This window comes from Camellia sinensis, chromosome 13, assembly GCF_055761805.1.
Source record: "Camellia sinensis isolate YWXY chromosome 13, ASM5576180v1, whole genome shotgun sequence".
NCBI classification, from domain to species: Eukaryota; Viridiplantae; Streptophyta; class Magnoliopsida; order Ericales; family Theaceae; genus Camellia; species Camellia sinensis.
In genome coordinates, this window is record NC_138973.1 from 20,136,755 (window position 1) to 20,156,336 (window position 19,582).

The 19,582-nt window shown below is 33.8% G+C and overlaps 1 protein-coding gene and 1 non-coding gene across 2 annotated transcripts; both read left to right on the top strand.

Moving 5' to 3' along the window:
• Nucleotides 1–246: 246 nt before the first annotated feature.
• Nucleotides 247–19,319, top strand: LOC114321789 (transcription factor MYB3R-4). The gene is made up of 21 exons (XM_082901680.1): nt 247–445; nt 579–657; nt 1,734–1,883; nt 2,022–2,164; nt 2,545–2,693; nt 3,972–4,073; nt 4,146–4,572; nt 5,440–5,587; nt 6,052–6,084; nt 9,554–9,565; nt 11,612–11,693; nt 12,990–13,044; nt 13,449–13,506; nt 13,617–13,711; nt 13,834–13,937; nt 14,605–14,733; nt 15,035–16,748; nt 17,084–17,421; nt 17,775–17,889; nt 18,003–18,236; nt 18,974–19,319. Exons 1-21 carry the CDS (start codon nt 395–397, stop codon nt 19,097–19,099), a joined length of 4,344 nt encoding a protein of 1,447 aa, XP_082757806.1. The 5' UTR covers nt 247–394; the 3' UTR covers nt 19,100–19,319.
• On the top strand, nt 9,598–11,614 carry LOC114321790 (uncharacterized). The gene is made up of 3 exons (XR_014348471.1): nt 9,598–9,730; nt 11,348–11,365; nt 11,476–11,614. It is a non-coding gene; the product is annotated as an uncharacterized LOC114321790 (transcript).
• Nucleotides 19,320–19,582: the final 263 nt, after the last annotated feature.

Consider the following 19,582-nt stretch of genomic DNA (forward strand, 5'->3'; position numbering starts at 1 on the left):
AAATTATTTTGGAAAGAGAGTTTTTAAAAAAGTGATTGATTTGATGTGTATGAGAGAGACAGTGATTTTAAAAAATAGATAATCAAACAAAATTTTAAAATTTTTTTAAAAAAATTTATTTGATTTAATTACTCTTAAAAATTTGTTCATAAAGAATTTCTTTCAAAAATTTTTTTGAAAAACAAACAAAACAGGGCAAAAATCTTTAATTATAACTTGACTCAAAATTTAATGGTTCCCTAATATATGGACACGATCTAACGCTACGTGTGCGCACTCCGCATATATTTAGGCCTGCACCTGTTTCCATACACTTCTTTTTTCACTCCAAAACCCTAAACCGCGCAGACTCTCTCTCTCTCTCTCTCTCTCTGTCTCTCTCTCTAAAACAACAATGGCGACCGCTTCCTTGGACGGAGAAACATCAAAGAAAGTCATTCGTCAGGTTCATTATTGATTTCCTTTCTATTCTGATTTGGTTTTAACCTTCGATTTTGTGTTAATTCTTTCATAAAATCGGACATTTTTTGTTTTTTGTTTTTGTTTTTGTTTTGGTTTTTATATGGTGTTTGGCCCAGGTTGAGTTCTACTTCAGTGATAGCAATCTTCCTAGAGATAAGTTTCTCTCGAAAACTGTCAGTGACAGTGATGATGGCAGTATCCTTCTCTCTCTCTCTCTCTCTCTCTGTGTCTCCATATCTATTCTCTATTGTATTATTATTATATAAAGCACACAACTTAGAACAGTTTTGAAGATTGCCCATTTTGTTAACTACCAATTTTCAAATTCAACCCAGCTTCCTCATTCATCAATTGCCAACAAATTTAGATTTAAATTGCATTGTGTCATTGTTATTTCGAAGTATGCCTTCAATTCTCGCATTTTTTGTTGTCTGTCTCTTTCTGACCTATGTGTGCTTACCATGGGCTTATTGGTTGCCGAGAAAAAAAAAAATTCTGGAAAGAAATGAAATTAAGCTGGGATGCCCAGAGTATAATAAGACATTTGGACTTGGAACTTAATGTTATTTTCTTTTCCTATGTTTTTAGTTATGTTGTGCTTGTAATTATGTTCATGTGGCTATGTGATAAAATATATGCTTATTTGGTGATTCCTTAGGCATTTTTATGGAATGATCATTCCCTTAACATAGTGAAAGATAATTCCATTTGTAATGCATTTTTCATTACATTTTTAGTCTAACCAAACATGTGAATGAATATTTTGATAGAATGGTCATTCCATTCCAGTTCATTCCAATCAACCAAACACTACCATGGGTAATGAACAGAAATTCTAAAATTTTCTCCCAAGAGCTTTTGTGTTTGGATGGATACCAATAAAGCACAAAAACAAGGTTTGGAATTTTAAGTTCTGTTGTTTCCCTGAGTTTTCTCAGATTACTTGTTATTTGTGTATTTTTCTTAGGTTGTATGTTGTTTCTCTTGTTCTTTGACTGAAACTTTAGTGTTGATTTTGTTTGTTCTCTTACACGGTTCAGCATATTTGTACTTGTGTTGCCTTTGCTCTGTGATATATGTTGAAAAGTGAAGAAGAAAAAAAAAAAGAGAAAAAGTTTTCGTAGAGCTTTCTATTTGGATACCTAAACAGCATAAGATGTTGGGTTTTAGTTCTTTTTACAAAGTTTTGTTGCACTGTTAAAAGGTTTATTGCACTGTCAGTATCTTCTGTTGTTGTTTGGTTCTCTGTTGTTCTTTGACTAAAACCTCAGTGGTCAGTTTGGCCCTTATATGTTCGTTCTCTCGTATGAGGAGTCATCTCAATTTAGGAATCTCCAAACCAGAAGAGGTTTCAGATGATACAGTGAAAGCTGTGGCTGATACTTTAAAGAATTCTACTTTTCTTAAGGTTTCTGAAGATGGTGAGTTTTTATTATTTTTATATTTCTGCCTGTTTGGATGCTGAGAAGATGTGGAAGAGAAAATTAAGAATTGTAGCTTGTGTCTGGTTTTATTTCTTTTGATATTGATCAGAATTACATATGGTTTGTGCGTTTTAGGTAAGAAGATTGGTAGGGCTACTGAGCTTTTACCGCCAGATGAGGTCATAGAACAATCAGACAGTAGGACAATTGCTGCATCACCCCTAGAGTATGCTGTCAAGCTTGAAGATGTGGAATCCTTCTTTGGTCAGTTTGCCAAGGTATTGGTTTCACCCCCTTTCCCCTTCCTTTTCTTTTCTTTTTCTCAATAATTTAAGTACTTTTGAGCATGCCTATCCTTTTGTAGAATCTCCTAATACTTTTGGTTTTGAAACCAGTCTTGCTTTCAGTTTGTTTCCATTAGTGTATAATGATTGTGACCAAGTACAAGGAATCTTCAAAATATATATTCCTGTATATATGTGCCAGTGAGGATAACAGACAGTGAAATAGGGAGTATGCATGTATAAAGTCAGATGGTGCTGATTGTGTGAGAGCTAGTTTGGATTACACAAAATTATAGTTTGTCCTGTGACATTCTTGGTAGCTCTTTCCCATCCACAGATGATGCCCTGATTTGAGTTTACTCTGCTTGTAACAGGTTAATAGTGTGAGGATGCCTCGCCATATTGCAGACAAAAGGTTATTTTGTGGCACTGCTTTGGTTGAGTTCTCAACTGATGAAGATGCTGAAAAGGTTTTGAATCAGAGTTTGATTTATGCTGGTGCTGAGCTAGAGCTAAAACCAAAGTAAGTTATGCTCTTGACTTTAGCTTTCAATGAAATTAATTTTGATGCCACTAAAACATTCAAAATTTAAAGCAAAATGCCTTTGTATGATTCTAATGCGGCTCTTGTTTTTTTTTTTTTGATTCACCCTCCTTGGTGTATATAATCGAACCGAATCATACAATACATATCATAAATCTTATGATTTTGATAACAAAGCCCTAACACCCACTGTTGTTGCTCATACCCAATCACCTATTCCACAACTAGTTTCCTCCCCTCAACCCTTCAAACTCATCACCACCTCCTCCTTCCAAACTCACTAACCAACACTATGGTCAACACATTGTCACCCATGCCCGAGCACTACATCGCCATGCTTACGACTGATAATTCAACTCTATGTAAGCAAAATTAACTAATTTATTTAATGGATTGTCATTACAACAAATCAAGTTATCTGGTAGTGAAACGAGGCTTTGGCCTACTAGTCATTCAAACTTCAGATAACTAAGCTAATTGTTATTTCTTATGATATGATATTCACAATATTTCCAGAATTAATTTTATGCTACATTTTCTAATGTGTTAACTGAGTTAAATGCTTTAATTGTGCTTGGTTTAATAAGTAATGCCATTTTAATTTCTAAATATAGAGTAGTTAAATTGTCAACTTCTAAACATTCTTTACAAAGCCAAATGACTCTTATTGTTCTCTTGTGTATTGGACTCATATTGTATTGGTCACAAAACTTCCAGCTTCATCACTTTGTTTTTAGCATCATCCATTCTTTGCTAATCGTGGTTTTTGTTGCCACAAGACCATACCTTACACCTCTTCATCTTTTTCTTATATATTTTTTAATCAAAATTTGTGCTTGTCATTTGTTGGCATGAATTCCATACCATTTTGGATTTTTCCTTCCCAGAAGTCAAAATCAATGGAAGTAAATCTTTTGTGTCCTTCAGAATGATATGGCTTTGTCGGTCCTGTTGTTTTGATCTTATGTGATGAGAATGTGTTGATTCAAAAAAGGTTAGCTTATATAAATCCATTTTAGTGGCGGCGCTTGATTTCTTCTCAGAATGCTTACGTTGATGAGAGTTTCAAGTTGTAATTATTAAATCATACATTTCAAGAGGAGATTCCACATGGCTCTTTTGATAGAGGAATTCCACCTGAACATTGGCACTGATTACAAGTATTTTACAGTGATTGTTGTTTCATGTAAATCTGATGCAAATAATATACGCAAGTGCTTTTATATTCGTGCTTCTAATATATATATTTCAAATCAGAAAGGATTTTGATTCAGAAAGAGCAAAACAAGCAGAAGAAGTTAAAAATACTAGTTCCCAAGTGCGTGCAAATCATAAAAACAGCTCAAATGAGGAAGCAGAGTAAGTGGTATGTGATTTTTCATTTTCTGTACTCTTTTAGTTTGATCTGATTAGATTTTCTCATCATCGCAGCTACCCCAAAGGCTTAATTGTTGCGTTTACACTGAAGAGCATGTCAGTTGGAGGTTCTGCAGTACAAAGTGATGGTCATGAACTAGCCAATGAAAATGTTGATGTTTGCAAAACAGATGGGGAACCAGATTCCATGCTGAATGCCACTGTAGAGACTGAAGAGAAGGTGCCAGAAGATGTTAAAGGTGATGGAGAAAAGCCTAAGGATGATATTGAGAAAGAGAGCAAACAAAAGGTTGATGAGAAAACTAGTTTGGAGAGTGAACAAAAGGAAACTGAAGATGAGGAGAATCTGGATAGTCCCATTGAAAAGGATGAGGATAAAACAACAGGGGAAAGAAATCGGGCTGCTGTATATAAGGACAACAAAGATGTTGTTTTACGTGAGGATCTGAAGGCAGTTTTCCAAAAATATGGCACTGTGAAGGTACTATATCATGAATTTTCTTCTTCCTGTTGGTTGTGCCCGCGCCTTTAGTGGATATATCTATTGTCAAGCTCCTCTGTTTTGTGCTTCTCTTGAAATTTATTTTCTACTATTAATTTTCTGTTTCATTTTCTTAACATTGTTTGTTGCATGCAACTGTACCAAATAAGGAGAACTATGTTTTTATCATCAATGCTTTGGAACAAGTCGTATGTGTAATTTATAATTTAAAATAGAGGTCTTTACAGTTGCTTCTGGACATATTCATTTACCAGGCTGTCCTATTGTCTCTGCAGAACTCTGTCGTCTCAAGAAATGTTTTCCCAGGCATTTTATCAGTGTCTAATTTAGTCGTCCGAAATTTGTGAACGAGTTTTGTGCAGTACGGTCATGTTTGTTTGGGCGGATTGGATTACATGGGATTAACATTGCTAGGACTGTTAAGTCTTAGGATTATTAATCCTTTTAGATTGCGTTATGTGTGTCTCTTCCAGCAGTAAGGCTTCCTGTTATCGTCCCTGGTGGCGTGGGTTTTGAGTCACGGAAACAGCCTCTGCAGAAATGGGGGTAAAGGGCTATATGCTAATGTATTTTCTGGTTCTACACTCGCCCCCTTTAGCAATCCCTTTATTTCTTCTTTGGGTTTTCTTTCTGGGTAGACCATCTGTGGTACTCACATTGCTCTGTGTGTTGCTTTCTATGCTGCAATTTTTGCATTTCATTTTTTTCAGGGAATATTATCAAATTAAAAAAATTACAAAAGTTTTCTTGTTTTATTTTTGAAGCGTGGGTTCTGAGTATAGCAATTGGCTTTGTGGGGGTGTTTATACTAATGTTTCTGCTGGTATGTGGTTTTCTCTTGTGCAGTTTGTTGATTTTAAGATGGGAGAAGATTCAGGATACATTCGTTTTGAAGAACCAGGGGCTGCCCAGAAAGCACGTGCTGCTGCTGCACTTGCTGAGGATGGTGGTCTGATTGTGAAAAATTACATTGCTACTTTAAACCCTGTCACAGGTATGCTCCATTTTCATTTCATTTTGAAGATTTTCTTGGAAAGTTGTCTGTCACATGACATATTTTTTTCCCTTTCTAGTTTTGTATGTTTTATCTTCTTTATTCAGATTAAAGTTAGGATATGCATATCAATAATACGGTGACCCAATGTACTCTTGACACATCAAATGATTTCCAAATTTGGTCACCACAGTATTATTGTAGGAATATTTGGTGTTAGTTTCATAAATGAATTTGAACAGTTCCTGTATATACTTGTATGTTTGTTGGTTTATTCTTTATGCTCCTGTCAGAGAGTTTTCTTCAACTAGGTTGATGCTAAAGTAATTTGTGTTCATGGGTGGTATAGCAGTTTATTTATAGAACTCGAAGCAGTCTAATTCTTTTGCATTTCTATTACAAGGAAGTACTATTTTTAAATGTAATGCTGATAACGCTTATGTTTCGTCGTGTTACACTGCCAGGTGAGGCTGAAAAAGAGTACTGGAATCTATTCCGTGGCAATCAAGAAAGATTCAAGAGCAACAGGAGCAGGTGGGTAAAAGCAACTTTCTCTATCATTTTAGGTTTTCAAAGTCTTTTTCTCTTGGTTTCTTGAGATTTAAATTTCTATTTTGTTGAATAATATTAAAAGAAAATTTTCCTATAAAAGATTGGTGTTACTTTTTGATCTTAGATTTGCAAAGAGAAAGAAAAGTAAAGGGAAAGAAAATATAGGAAAATAAAATAAAGTGGAAGAAGCTAAATTTTCCAAAGCTTGTGTTTGGATAATGGATTTGGTAGGGATTTGGAAAAAGAAATGAAAATGTGAATGAAATATAAGTTAAATTTTTTTCTCCATTTCTCTCACATTTTCCTTTCCCCTTCTAATTCTCTACTCAAGTCCATAATCCAAACATTACATAGCCAATAGTTTGTTTGGGATAGAGAGAAAAAAAAAAGAAAAAGATTTATTAGTTAAGTCAAGAGAGAAAAGAACTCCCTCTTGTTTGGTTCAGGTGAAAGAGAAAAGAGAAGAAATGATATCTATTTCTCTATCTTAGTTGGATAGACTACATAAAAGAAAAAAAAAGAAACTATGACCGGTTATATTACTACAATGAACTTTTATGTTTTTAAATCTTTAGTACCTAGACGGACAATTTATAAAAAACTAGTCATCATTTTATTTCTTTTCTTTCCCAAACTCTCCATTTCTGAAGATTCAAAAAGTACGTTTAAAGAGAAACCGGTTTCTCTCCATTTCCCATCATATCTCTCATCTTTAATCCAAAAAGGTGATTAGGACCAAAAGAAATTAGTTTATGTTCTTCTCTTCAAATCACTCAATCCAAACGTTTGGTTTTGGTCGGAAAATTAGAAGAAAATGAATAGATATTTGCAAAACAAATACTTCTTCTTCTTCTTCTTTTTATTTTTTTATTTTTTATTTTTTTGAAGTTGCCTAAGTAGTTTCAGTTCTCTTGCATTATCTGTACCTTCAAAAATTCAAGATCGAGACATAGCATTTAACAAAGATCTTCATTACAAGGAACTGTATATCCTAAATTTCAATAATCTTTTTAACCTCTTAATTATGTCCCTCAATTTTTTGCTTAGCAGGGGTGGAAAACATAATAGAGGTGGGAGACACTTTCATGGAAAGCACTCGCGCTCGAGAGACAATGATTCTTCAACTCGCTCAAATAAAACCCAGAAAGTTGGAGCAGCATGAGTCATTGAACAACGTCCATGGTGATTGATGGTGTACGACACCCTCCACAGTTTTGTGCCGTGAACACTGTTCTTCTCCCTACATGTGTTTTTTGTTTTGTGGTTAGAGCTAAGCTTACTTGTGCTTCACACTGGCACAGTAATATGATTTCATAATTATTCCCCTTTAATATATAACTGGAATTATTCTATTAAGTTCTTTTTTTGCTCCTAGCATTTTTCATTGTTATTTTATGAGTTTTTGGCTGAGAAGATGGTCATGTTGCACAACACGATGGGTAAGTTTGATTTGAATTTGTAGGGTGATTTTGAGAAATTTTTTTTAAAAAAATTGTTTGGTTTGTAAATTTTTTCAAAATAATTTCGAAAATTATTTTTTCTCTCTTACCTATCAATCAATCACTTTTTCTCTCATCTCTCCTTCTCAATTATTTTTTCTCTCACATACATTTATTCAATTATGACAAAATATCAAATTATTCAAACTCTAAAACTCTAAAACTACTTTTAAAATATACAACTAAACAAATTGAAAAAATTTCTAGACTCTCTCCAAAACAATTATTAAAATTTTTCTCCCCAAACCAAACTAAGCATACCCAATAATTTTCAACTAATGCGCGTGGAGATCACTCAAATATATGTTAAAAGTGTTGTTGTTGTTGTTTTTCTTTTATTATTATTTATATTTTTTGTTTCAAGTTTCTTGAAGCTGTTGGTGATCTACTGATATATGAATCTCAATTTGTTTTTCTTTTATTATTATTTATATTTTTTGTTTCAAGTTTCTTGAAGCTGTTGGTGATCTACTGATATATGAATCTCAATTTCTTCTCTTTACAAGCTACTTAGAGCTGTGCTAAAAAATTAAGTCACTGGGAAATTATGTTTGGATTTTAGATTTTTGTATGACAAAAATAAAATAAAAATTAATCAACACAATTTCTTTCGTTTTTTTGGGTCACAAATTTAAGATAAAAAAACAGTATAAAATTTACGTACAACATTCTTGGTTATTGTATATTGTGGGCTTAATTAACATAATTTAAATATTAGAAATCAAAATAATACAAATTACATACTCTGCAACAATATAGATAATTAACCAAAAAATTGATATCCACAATGACACATAACAAAGTTAGTGTTTTTTTTTTTTTTGGCTATTTTTTTTCTTGTCCATTTTGATTTTCTCCTAAAGTTTAATATTCAATATCAACATTAGTGTTTATAATGATACAATAGATGGTAAAGTAAATAAAGAAAAATGGATACTTGGGGTTTTGGAAATTGCATCTTGTTTAGAGTATTTTCAATACATGGGTTAAATAGTGTGTTGGTGTTAAGAGGTTAAAAAATTTGTCAACTAATGTTTACTTAACACACATTTTAGCATATAGTTCACCACATTTATTGAAGCACTATTTTACTTTCTAAATTAACAAATGGGTAAAATAAAATATTGAATTATCTTTTTATCACACAATACATTTTAACGAGAATTTTTAACATCTTAGCTATTCATAAATATCTAATTTTGAACCCTTTTATTGTATTGTGAATAAAAACTTTAGTAATCTTTGAATTTTACTAGGTGGCCAAGTGAATTTAATTTTTCTACTTATGTGTAAATTTTTTTTTTCCGTGTATTTATTAGACTCTCTCTCTCTCTCACTTTTGGAGTTTTTTTTATTTATATGAATTATGTATTTTATTTGATTTATATTATTATAATTGTAATTTATTAGATTTCAATGTAATATTATATAACATATATAGATTGTAATAATGTATTGTGATTTCAAAATAATAAGAAATGAATATCTTACTCATCATGCATCAGCCAACGCATGTTGTATTGTAAAATATCATAATTTAAAAAAAAAATTAAAATATATAAGAAAAATGTTAGATATCTTAAATATTTTATCAAATATTCTATCTAATGTCTCATATAAATATGAACATTTGGTAAAATATTTGAAATTTTTAACATTAAATAAAACTTGGTAACAAGAAATAAATGCTGTATTGATGTATCAGCCAACGCATGCTATAATGGAGCAGGATTCGGATTCGAAAGTCGGGTTACCCGATCCATTTTCTATCCTCCCTAAGACTGCCGTTGGAATTTTTTAAATATTCAAATCCTTAACAAAAACACCGAAAAACAACAATCGACGACGATAGATTTCCACGTGGACAAAACACGACCGTAGATGTACTCAAACATGCTCGACGTTTAAAGCATAGGGTTTGAACTACGTTGTCCGCCCCTTTTGTCTTTTGAAATAGAACTCGGACCATCTGTATTTTCTCTCTCTAAAATCGAGCAGAAAATACAGATCTGAAATGCTCGCTGAATCGATTGAATCAGACGCCTCACTGACTTTATCTCTCATTCGATCGCGTAGTTCTGAGCTCAATTCGGTGAAGTCCTTTTCGCTTAATATGATTGAAATTTGCTCTGTATTCTACATATGGGTTTTGATTTTTTTTTATTATTTTTTGAGTTTTATATTTCAAATCCTACTCAATTTAAGCAATTGGGTTTCAATTTAATTTGTTTTTTTTTTTAAATAAAAAAAAATGGTCTTGCTTTGATTTGGTGGAGGTAGTTATTTTTGTGATCCTAATAGCTAATTGTGCCCATGATTTTTTATGCATAACAAAAGCTTGAGTCACTGTGAAATCTCATCCTTTTTGTTTTCTGAATTTGAATTTGAGGGCTTAGCTGTGTATAAGTATTTACATTTTCAGAGATGCAATGAATTTGAATAATAAATGATGTTTCCTTAGCTGGGTAGAATCTGATAGGTGGTTTGATTTTCTTTGAAGTTTTTATATCCATATTTTCGGTTTTTTTTTTTTTTTATTATGATTTTCATATATTAAACCATACTCAATTCAAGCAACTCGGTCAGAATTCAATTAGAAATTTTTTTTTTTCTCAATCAGCTTGGTTTGAATTTTTTTTTTTTTTTGGTGTGTGTGTGTGTGTGTGCGCGCGTGTTAGTAGTTTCTGATGCTCTCACTGATTCGGTTAGAAGTAATGAATGGTGTTGGTGTTAATTTATTTGTTTCAGAATGGGTAATTGTGTGCATAATTCATTCATTTTTAACATACTGAATTGATTTAAAATTTGTGTGTGCAATGAAAACCTGGCTCATTTCTAATTAAGAAAAAGAAAAGAAAAGAAAAGAAAAGAAGAAACTTGTGGCACCCTGGGAAAATTTTAATGGATGGTGGAACCACGTGTCATCACAAATTATCATAGTGATTTGGTTGGCAAAAACATTATCAACAATAGAATCTTGTCCTTTTTGTTTGGCAAATTTGATTTTGAGGGAAGTTACTTAGTTGTGTCCAAGTGTTTAGGTGTTGCCATCATTTGTTTTGGAATGTCTGATTTGTTCTTAATTCATGATTTTTTTTTTATCATTATTGAATTCATGTTAAATTTTTTATGTACACAAAAAGTTTGGGTAATTTTTTATTAAGAAAGATAAAAAATAAAATCTGCGGGTATGTAGCATCATGGGAATCATTTTAATGAATAGGGGGCCTCTGTAATGCAAAAATTGGCACGCTGATTTAGTTGGCATTGGCAACAATAGAATCTTATGTTTATTTTAGTTTTGTGATTTAGTTGGCATCACAGCTAGGTACACTTACTTGCATTTCTTCACAGATGAAATGGTTTGGAATATTTACTTTATGTTTGCTTTGTAGGTGAGCTAGTTAACGGTCTAAATATACTAAAGGTATGCAATTTAGATGATTGATTGCTTGATAGTTGAATGTTGAAATTTTAATTGTAAAAACTAAGAAAAATCAATAGTGTTAACCTTGTTCAGTTAAGGAAACCACAACTTGAAAGGAAAATTGTTTATGGCTACATATCACTCACTCTGTGTAACCAAAGACAATAGAGTTAATCAATATGTCTATTTTGCTCCCATACTTGTTTCAAGATCTTGGCATTATCCTGTTTCTAATGGATTTCTTCTTCTATTTTACAGTTTTACTTGACATCAAATTTTCAGATTATGTCTTTAACAAAGGTTCATGTAGTTCTTATGAGTTTTCTTCAGTGGCTCTCTTTTCTTTATGATATTGTTCACTATGTTTTATAGTCTAATCTCTGATTCCCTTATGCTTGTTCTTTTTTCAGATTGTGGTCCAGTTTTGTGATAAGGTGGCTCCTCCTGGCACTTCTTAGGGAAATTGATAATGATTAGGGGAAGAGATTCTAGAGAGAATTGTCGACGAGTAGGAATTGGGGTATGCAAATTTGCCTGTTTGTTAAGCAATGATGGAAAGTGATAGGACCAACAGTACTCCTTCAGATGGGGGCACCGATGGTCTTCAGAGAATGCGGTCTTTGCATGGGTACCTTTTAAACCATATAGAACGTAGTTATTGGAAGTGGTTTCTATGTTTTTATCTTTAACTTTATTCTTAAACAAGGAACAAAATTCCATTTCATTTCAATCAAAAATGCTGAAGCATTTCTATAAACATTATTGGAAAATTGAAATTCCAGGAATTGAACACACCAAAACTCATTGAAACACTACTAACAATGGGTTGTTTCGACTCCTATTAGGAATATCTATTAAAAGCTATTTCTATTTACCTTTTTTTTGGTTAAACGAAAATATTTAGAATAAAAAACTTAAATTTATTAGCGAATATGAGAATGTAGAAAGGAGAAGATAAGAGATAAAGAGATGAAAAGTAATTGGATATGGTGAAGTAACATATTTCCTTGTTATTAGAGATACCTTTTTTTTATACATTCGCTCTTACTTTCTTTTATTTTTATTTTTTTCATCCATACTATGTTTTATCTTATAATGGCAAACCTCCTTTCCCAACTAAATCTTTAAAACTTTTGTTTATAAACTTCTAATATTCGTTGACCTTCATTGAATCTTACTCTTAATCTTGTTTAAAAATTAACTTTGTTTGCCGGAAGGACCTCCCATGCCTTGGATACCCATGGGCCTTTGTTGTTTATTATTATTATTATTATTATTATTATTATTTGTAAACTTTATTTGTTTGGAGCATGATTTTGACATTTAATTCCAAATTATACGATTAATACTTTTTAAATAAAGAGACGTGTGTAGACCCCAAACATATTCTATTATTTAATTGTTGAGATTTTATACACATTTATATAGGCTTTTGTTGTTGTATCTAAAAATTTCTGAGCATTCTTATCATCTCCTTTATGCTTACAAAATGTTTCTGTTTCTAAGCTAATCAATATACCACACACAAACAAAATTTTGATTTTCGTTGTTATCATACTTTTATATGCTAGTTCGTTGTATGTTATTTACTCTTTATACCTTGAAACAAGGTGCACCTTTGTACAATTGAGCCCTTTATTAGACCCGGTATTTCATTCATTTGTTGATGCAAGTGAGAATTCAAAACAGTGTTTAATAGGTCTTTTTGATGTGTGCTATGTTATTCAAACATCCTTTAACAATGTTATGATTCCTTCAGCTAAATCTAATATTTCCCTTGATGCTTAAACCCTTCTTCCCACCACACCACAATTATTTATTTTTTATTGTTTATAAGGCTAGTATCTCATTTGATTGAGAGAATGACCATTATGATGTTAACCCCTTGACCTTCTTTAACACTATGATTGCCACCATTTTATAGGAGGACAAGTGGCCCTACCAGGCGTTCAACAAAGGGTCAATGGACAGCAGAAGAGGTAAATGGTCACTTTCTTGACTGTTTAGATAAAATACATCAGTCCAGCAACTCATTATTCTTGCTTTGGACATCATTACATCCGCATTAATAATACATGAGGATGCTTGACTTCAAACACCGATAACCATTGTGTCGGAGGTGTGAAGCGAAATCCCACATCACTCTTTTCATTATCAATCTTAACTTTCTTTTATGTCTATGTTGGGGAGGAGTGCGGCTTGGATATTCTTATTCTATTCTTCAGCTTTACCAGTCATATGTTTCAAAGTCGTGGCTGCTTCTACTTGAAGATTTTGGTTAATTTTGTCTAACTGCTATTTTCTCTCATCTACGCATGAATATATCTACTTTGATTTTCTTTGCACATATTCCTAACGAGATGGATTTTGATTTTTCATTCAGGATGATATTTTGTGCAAGGCTGTTCAACGCTTTAAAGGAAAAAACTGGAAAAAAATAGGTAATCTTTTGAAATCTACATTTTTATCTCTGTTGTATCATCTTATGGAATTAAAGAGATCTTGGATATTTTGCTTTATCATATTTATTGTAAAATTGTGCTTTTTGTAGCGGAATGTTTCAAGGACCGAACAGACGTACAATGTTTACATAGGTGGCAGAAAGTTTTGAATCCGGAACTTGTCAAAGGTCCTTGGTCTAAAGGGGTGAGGCATCATGGTTGTTCCTTGCTTTTCTGTCAAATTTTCCCTCTTTAAGTTACTAATATATGTATTATCTCATAAATTCTAATTTGATCAAATTAATTATTTGCATAACTTACGTACAGGAGGATGAAATTATAGTTGAATTGGTGGATAAGTATGGCCCAAAAAAATGGTCTACCATTGCACAACATTTACCTGGACGTATTGGAAAGCAATGTCGGGAAAGGTAAAGTTAGGAAGCTTCTACTGGATAATTTTATTACCTTCTGTCTTTCCTCCTTTTATTAGGTATGTAGCTTTTAAATGTAAAGCACTTTCAGAAGGGTAAGTGAGATGACAACGATATGTGAGATCTTTTTTTTAATTTTTATTTATTTCTTTTAAAACTTATCAATATTCTATACTGTATTCTCCTTGTCTTGTTTTAAGCAAACAACCATTTGATTTCTACACATGAAATATTGCAATCAAAGGAAAATTTTGCTACTGACACTATGTACAGGATTTGGAACTTCTTTATTTGTGGTTGGATTGGTTATTTGATATGGAAATTGCCTCTGTTTTTGTCACCAGTTCAGTATTCTATGCAAACTTTCCCATCTCACCTCTCCTCAACTTGAGCCAGTAGCCCAGTCATTGCTACTTGTAGCAAATGCTTTGCTTTTAATTTATATTGTTTTGTTATTGTGAAGTTTCTGTGTTTCATCCATTCCTATGGGTGTTGGTGTCCTATATTTATCTAAAAGCTGTATTTTCTGTTGGCATTAGCTCACTAGAACATATATCTAAAAGCTGTATTTTATTCCGTTTCATTACTTTTTTAACTTCTTTTATCTGTGTTAGGGAATTGATGGTTTAATTTTTTTGATATGCAAATGATTTCCTTTTCCTAGGTGGCATAATCACCTTAATCCAAATATCAGCAAGGAGGCCTGGACGCAAGAAGAGGAATTGACTTTGATTAGTGCCCATCAAATTTATGGGAACAAGTGGGCAGAGTTGACAAAATTTTTGCCTGGGAGGTAAATTTTATTAAACCCAATAATTATTAATTCCACACTCCCCCCCCCCCCCCCCCCCCCCCCCCCCCCCCCCCGCCCAAAATTTAGAGCTGCCTCACATATTCTTCACATATTAGTATGCTTCATTTTGTCATCATCTTTTTATCTCTGAAGCATTAATTTAGTTCTATATGCTTCTTTGCTAGTGTTCAAGCTTTCTATTTGTGTCTGTCAATCACAATTGTGTGTGCATCTGATCTTATGTTGACATTCATCTTTACCATAATGAGTTTTGAAATATATGTTCTTGTATGGTCATCAGGACGGACAATTCCATTAAAAATCATTGGAACAGTTCTGTAAAAAAGAAACTAGACTCATACTTGGCTTCAGGCTTACTTGCACAGTTCCAAGGCCTGCCTCATGTCAGCTACCCAAACCAATCAATACCTTCATCTTCTTCAACATTGCCACTGAGCAGTGGTGATGATAGCGTTCCCAAAGATGGGACGGAAGCAGAGGAGATTTCAGAATGTAGTCAAGGATCAACTGTTGTTGGTTGTTCTCAATCAACTAGTGATATGCCCAATGCCGTGGCACATACAAGAGAAGAATGCCGACTGACTGAAGAATCTGGTCATGGCAAGGAGGATCCAAGCTTCAGTCCAGCTTCATGTTCTGAAAATTATCACACAGCTTTTCAAGAAGTTGCTTTTTGCATGCCAGAAGTACCTTGTGACTTTGGGGGCTCTTCCAACTACCTTGAACAAAATTACACACCTGGCTGGGGAAGTTATGCAGGTAAAGATTGGCAGCTTAACTCAAATGAATCCTCAGAATTTTTGATGCATTGTATAGGTGGCAATGAAAACCCTGAAGTGGTTCCTTTCCAATTGCAAACTTCTGCGGGTTTAAATGTTTCTCCTTCTGTGGGAAATTTGGTTTTGGGATCTGGCGATCCGGAGCACATGCTGATACATGAAGATGGATGTTGCAGGGTGATATACCCAGAGGCAGAGATGGATGGATACTTTTCTTCTACAAAATGCTCAGATATTATGGATTTTAATGAATCTGCAGACTCATTGCTTTACCAACCGTCAAATTATCAGCTCCCTGATCCCCCAAAGTCGGACATGTTAGGAACTTTATGCTCTCAACCTTTTGATGTTCAGTCACAACTTCCTCCTGATGATAGTGCACTTTTCTTTGGTAGTGATCCCAATCAGTTTAATGATCTCTCTCATGGAAACGAAGAAGAGGAGCTTGCAAAGAGTCCAAATGATGATTTTATCTATGCCAATGACTCTAATAATTCTCCCGGCAATAATGGCAAAGATAATATGGGTCAACAAGATGAACCAGACCAGGCAAGGAATTCCTTAAAACTAGTTCCTGTAGATGCTTTTAGTTCAGGACCATCAAACAATATCCAAAGTCATTCTTCACTGGAGGAAAATCCAATTGTGCCAACTGAACAGCAGGAAACAGGAGCTTTATTTTATGAACCTCCTCGTTTTCCAAGCTTGGATATTCCTTTTTTCAGTTGTGATCTCATACAATCTGGAACTGATATGCAACAAGAATATAGTCCTCTTGGTATCCGGCAACTGATGATGTCATCTATGAACTGTTTTACTCCATTTAGGTTATGGGATTCACCATTGCGGGATGATAGTCCAGATGCTGTGCTGAAAAGTGCTGCCAAAACATTCACAGGCACACCATCGATATTGAAGAAACGAAACCGTGATTTGGCATCACCTATGTCAGAAAAGAGAAGTGAGAAAAAGCTCGAAAGCGGCATGAATCAGGAGTCATTTTCCAGCTTGGCTAGAGATTTTTCTCGACTAGATGTTATGCTTGATGGCAATGGCAACCCGAAAGCGCCTCTGTTGTCTCCAGCACCAAACCAGAAAGGAGAATCTGGGAACTCCACTTCTAATAAAGAAAATTCGAGTCATGCTCTAGAAGCAGGAAAAGAAGAGGGCAGAGATGCTAAAACTAAGGGTGATTTGGACGCTGCAACCAAAAATGTGAGTTTACTGTACTTTTTGTGTATCTGAGGGATCATGCTTTTTCTGAATGAGCTAATCTTTAAATTTAAATGTGTTGCTGATCTGAATTCTACTTCTCTCACACCTCCTCGTCACTTTCCATTTGCTCTGTTTGGTATCTTGAAATTCCTTCTCTCAATGCTCAGATTACCAGACACTAATTTATTGTATTAACTTTTCTTTGTGCGGAAATCAGTTCCTTTAGTCTTGGTCTAGGCAATAACCATGAACCTATGGTTTGAACTTTTAACATCATATGGGTGTTGCAAAATAACTGCTAGACAAACCTCTTTTCATTGATTCTTCTTTGTCAGGTGCAACAAGCATCAGCAGTCCTAGTTGAACATAACATGAATGATCTGCTATTTTTTTCTCCGGATCGTTATGAAGACAGACCCCTTGGGACAAGTATTAGAACTCTTGGAATTCAGTGTTCTAGAAGGTTAGAAACTACATCAAATCAAGTTGCTCTCTCAGAATCTTCATCAGGGAATCCGTGTTCATCTATTGTTAGCTCTCCTACTGTCTCCGGAAGGAAGGATAAAAGTCGGTTGGTTGCAGCTGTGTCCGCACAATCTGTTCCTGCATCAAATCCTCTGGAGATTATGGCTGGAAGCTCTGGGAATGATGCCGGTGTTGAAAATTTGTGCGTGTAAGATCTTGTTCGTTTTTCTTCTTTACTCGATATTATTATTATCATTATTTTTTTCAAGCAACTTTGTTTAATGCCTAGTTGGGAGAGTCATCTTTTGTGTGATCACTGGAGTTGCAATTCTTTTTCATGAGCCTTTTCTTTTGCCTGGTGAGGACCATTTGTGGGTTGGTTAGAAATTTTACTTATCATCTAAGATTTCTATGAGTTTGACTTCTCTTAAGTTGCGTAGATGTTGTATTTTTTACTGTTTCTGTTTTAATTCTTCTCTATTTCTGTTAAATATAATTGTAGAATCAAAACATACATATAATTGGTTTGGTTTGGTTTGCTGATGTTTTTTTTATTCCCAGATTTGGTGAAACTGCTTTCAAAAGAAGTATCGAATCCCCATCAGCATGGAAGTCTCCTTGGTTCATTAACTCTTTTCTGCCAGGCCCAAGAATTGATACAGATATAACAATTGAGGTAGCTCTAGTCCTGGTAGTTTATTTTGTTTTGTTCGTTTATATGATAGAGTTAGGTTTATTACTATTTTCTTACTTCACTTATTTCTTATATTATCCATGAAACTCTTGCAGGATATTGGTTACTTTATGAGCCCCGGGGATAGAAGTTACGATGCCATTGGGCTAATGAAACAGTTAAGCGAGCATACTGCAGCTGCATTTGCTGATGCCCAAGAGGTTTTGGGAGATGAAACGCCTGAAACAATATTAAAGCAAAGACGCTCCAACAACCAGAAATTGGATCTGGAGAATTGTGCCCTGAACAGTCAGCCAGATAACCATTCCCTTTTGGCTTCAAATGTCCCGGTATGATTTTGCACTATTTTAAAGATTTTTTTCCCCACTAGGTGCAATTGAAAGTGATTTTGGTTCTGTTACTGCTTTAGAGTATGATAGTTTCCAAAAACATTACACTTGTTTCATTTGAGTGCTTGCTAAAGAAGTGTGATTATAAAATGTGTCAAAATCCATTATAGAATTGAACCTATGCTTAGAAGTCGGTGAGTGTTGAAAATTAGTAAATCAGGACTAAATGTCTCTTGCTAGTAAAATGTTTTACATTATACAAGGACATCCCATGAAAAATTCTTTTCCATTGATTATTTGTCAAATCTTCTGATTGTTAAGGTGGCTTAACAAAGTTACATTTGTAGGTCAATTTTAGGACCTGTAAGTCCTCTTTTTCGTCACTGCAAGATTAGTGACAACTTCATAGAACAAAAATGAGGGATTATCCTCTTCTGTCCCTACAAACTCTTAAACCCTTTGGTCTAACGAACATAAATCGGGTTTGAAGATGAATTGTCTATTTTGCAGAGCCTCTCTAGATTTATGCATCTTATGATGGATCCTTGTCCTTGATGCCTTGCGATACATTTGTTTCTTCACTTCACCGTAGGATTGAGTGATAGGATTACTAGTTTAGTGGTATTAATTCACCCACATGGAAACATTGTAGTGTTTGACCGAACTTTGTAGAATATACAACTAATGTGTTATTCCCTTTTCATGATTTTTTGGCGGTTATTCTGGTACTTTGGCAGACGGAACGGCGTGTGCTAGATTTCAGTGAATGTGGGACACCTGGGAAAGGAAAAGAAAGTGGAAAATTTTCAACTGTGACAATTCTCTCAAGTCCCTCTTCCTATCTGTTGAAGGGTTGCAGGTAGCTGGGAAAGGAAAACTGAATGTGGGCCGTCAGGGAAAGTAAAAGAAGGAAAGTCCTTGTGGCTATATAGCCTTATGCTGCTGTTACATTTCGAAGTTTATATATATATATATATACATGTGTGTATTTTTCTTTTTCTTTTTTCCTGTATTATTCTTCCTTCCCCAATTGGATTTTTAATTTATTAAAATTGATAAAAGATTGGTTTAGTGCATTCTGAATTCTTTTGATCTGCCCTCCTCATGGTTGGATGATTGTTTATGATAGCTGGTTTCCCTTCAATGATGGAGACAAAAAAGCATCTCTTCTCTACTTGATTAGATAAAAGGAGAAATTATAAATAAGTGAGACAACATTAAAACAATTGTATTACATGTGAAGTTTTTTTTTAGTGCAAATCTGACACACATGAAAGACTTATACCACATATACAGGTGAAGTTTATCATCATGAAAATGTATCTCAAAAGACTTGCACACAAATA